Source organism: Phalaenopsis equestris, unplaced genomic scaffold (genome assembly GCF_001263595.1).
Source record: "Phalaenopsis equestris unplaced genomic scaffold, ASM126359v1 Scaffold217201, whole genome shotgun sequence".
Lineage (NCBI taxonomy): Eukaryota > Viridiplantae > Streptophyta > Magnoliopsida > Asparagales > Orchidaceae > Phalaenopsis > Phalaenopsis equestris.
This window is the reverse complement of record NW_018235745.1, coordinates 1-1,175: the sequence shown is the minus strand read 5'-3', so window position 1 is coordinate 1,175 and position 1,175 is coordinate 1. Positions and strand designations below refer to the sequence as shown.

The 1,175-nt window shown below is 41.9% G+C and overlaps 1 protein-coding gene across 1 annotated transcript; it reads right to left on the bottom strand.

Moving 5' to 3' along the window:
- Positions 1-558: 558 nt before the first annotated feature.
- LOC110037227 (putative 4-coumarate--CoA ligase-like 8) lies at positions 559-1,171 on the bottom strand (the record flags this gene model as incomplete). The annotated part of the gene is made up of 1 exon (XM_020741820.1): positions 559-1,171. A coding segment is annotated over one exon (582 nt), but the record flags the coding sequence as incomplete, so codon positions are not given.
- Positions 1,172-1,175: the final 4 nt, after the last annotated feature.

Below are 1,175 nucleotides of genomic sequence, written 5' to 3'. Positions count from 1 at the left end.
CCCCATGTTACTTGATTTTGGGCTGTGTTATTTGACATATATTTCAATTATGTTATTGGAATGACACAGCCCCAAATAAAGTAACACGTGGGAATATTCCAATAACACTTCAGTCCCGAATCAAGTAACACAAGGGATATTCCAATAACACCACAAAATAATCGAATAACATCTTATAATACTCAAATAATACCTCATTTTTTATAAATAACGCAGATGAAATATTCTCATAACACAGCTGGATATTCCAATCCGAATGTACCTCTACATCAGGAGTCCTGATTTAATATTTTTCTAGTTATTAGATACTTAGATCTACAAAATTCTATATAATTTTGGCAAATCTCTTATTAAGTAAATAAATATAAATTACATAAAATTTAGCTAACTTTTTAAAAATTACAAGGCAAATTTAAACACACCCCTTAATTAAGTTCGTATTTATATATATAACACCTAAACTTTAATCTTTTTCATATATAAATGCCTCTTAATTAGGTCCATGTGAACATGAAAAAGATATATTTCACTTTTTTTAAATATGAGAGCGTGGTATAAATGTAAAAAAAAAAAAGGTAAAATTTAGGTGTTAGATTTGTAATTGATAAGTTAACAAAAGTAACCAACGAACGTCGTCCCTCACCTGAGACAAAACAACGCCGGGATAGCACTCTGCAAACCTCTCCATATGGTCCCTGGCAAGTGGCGCGCCGGAGCAAATCACCTCCGTCAAGGAGCTCAAATCGTACCCCCTCGAAAGCTCCCTGTTTTTCACCAACTGCACGACCATGGGCGGCACCGCCGGAATCCTGGTGACCCCCAGCCGGTCCACCGCCTCCAACATCCCTTCCAGGGAATACCTCTCCATAACCACCACCGTCGCCCCCGCAGCCACCGCCCCGCACACAAACACCGAAAACCCGAACATATGAAACAGAGGGACGGCGCACAAGTAGACATCTTTATAATTGCTCTGCCTTCCTTCCCCCCAAATCCTCCTCAGCACGGAAGCCACATGGACCAGATTGCGGTGGGTGCAAACTACACCCTTGCTACGCCCGGTCGTCCCTGAGGAGTACATGAGGGCTGCGGGGCAATCGCCGGAAGTTATGGAAGTGGGCAGGGGTTTTGGGGGCAGGGTTGTGAGGGATTGGAGGAATTGGGGGATGAGGATG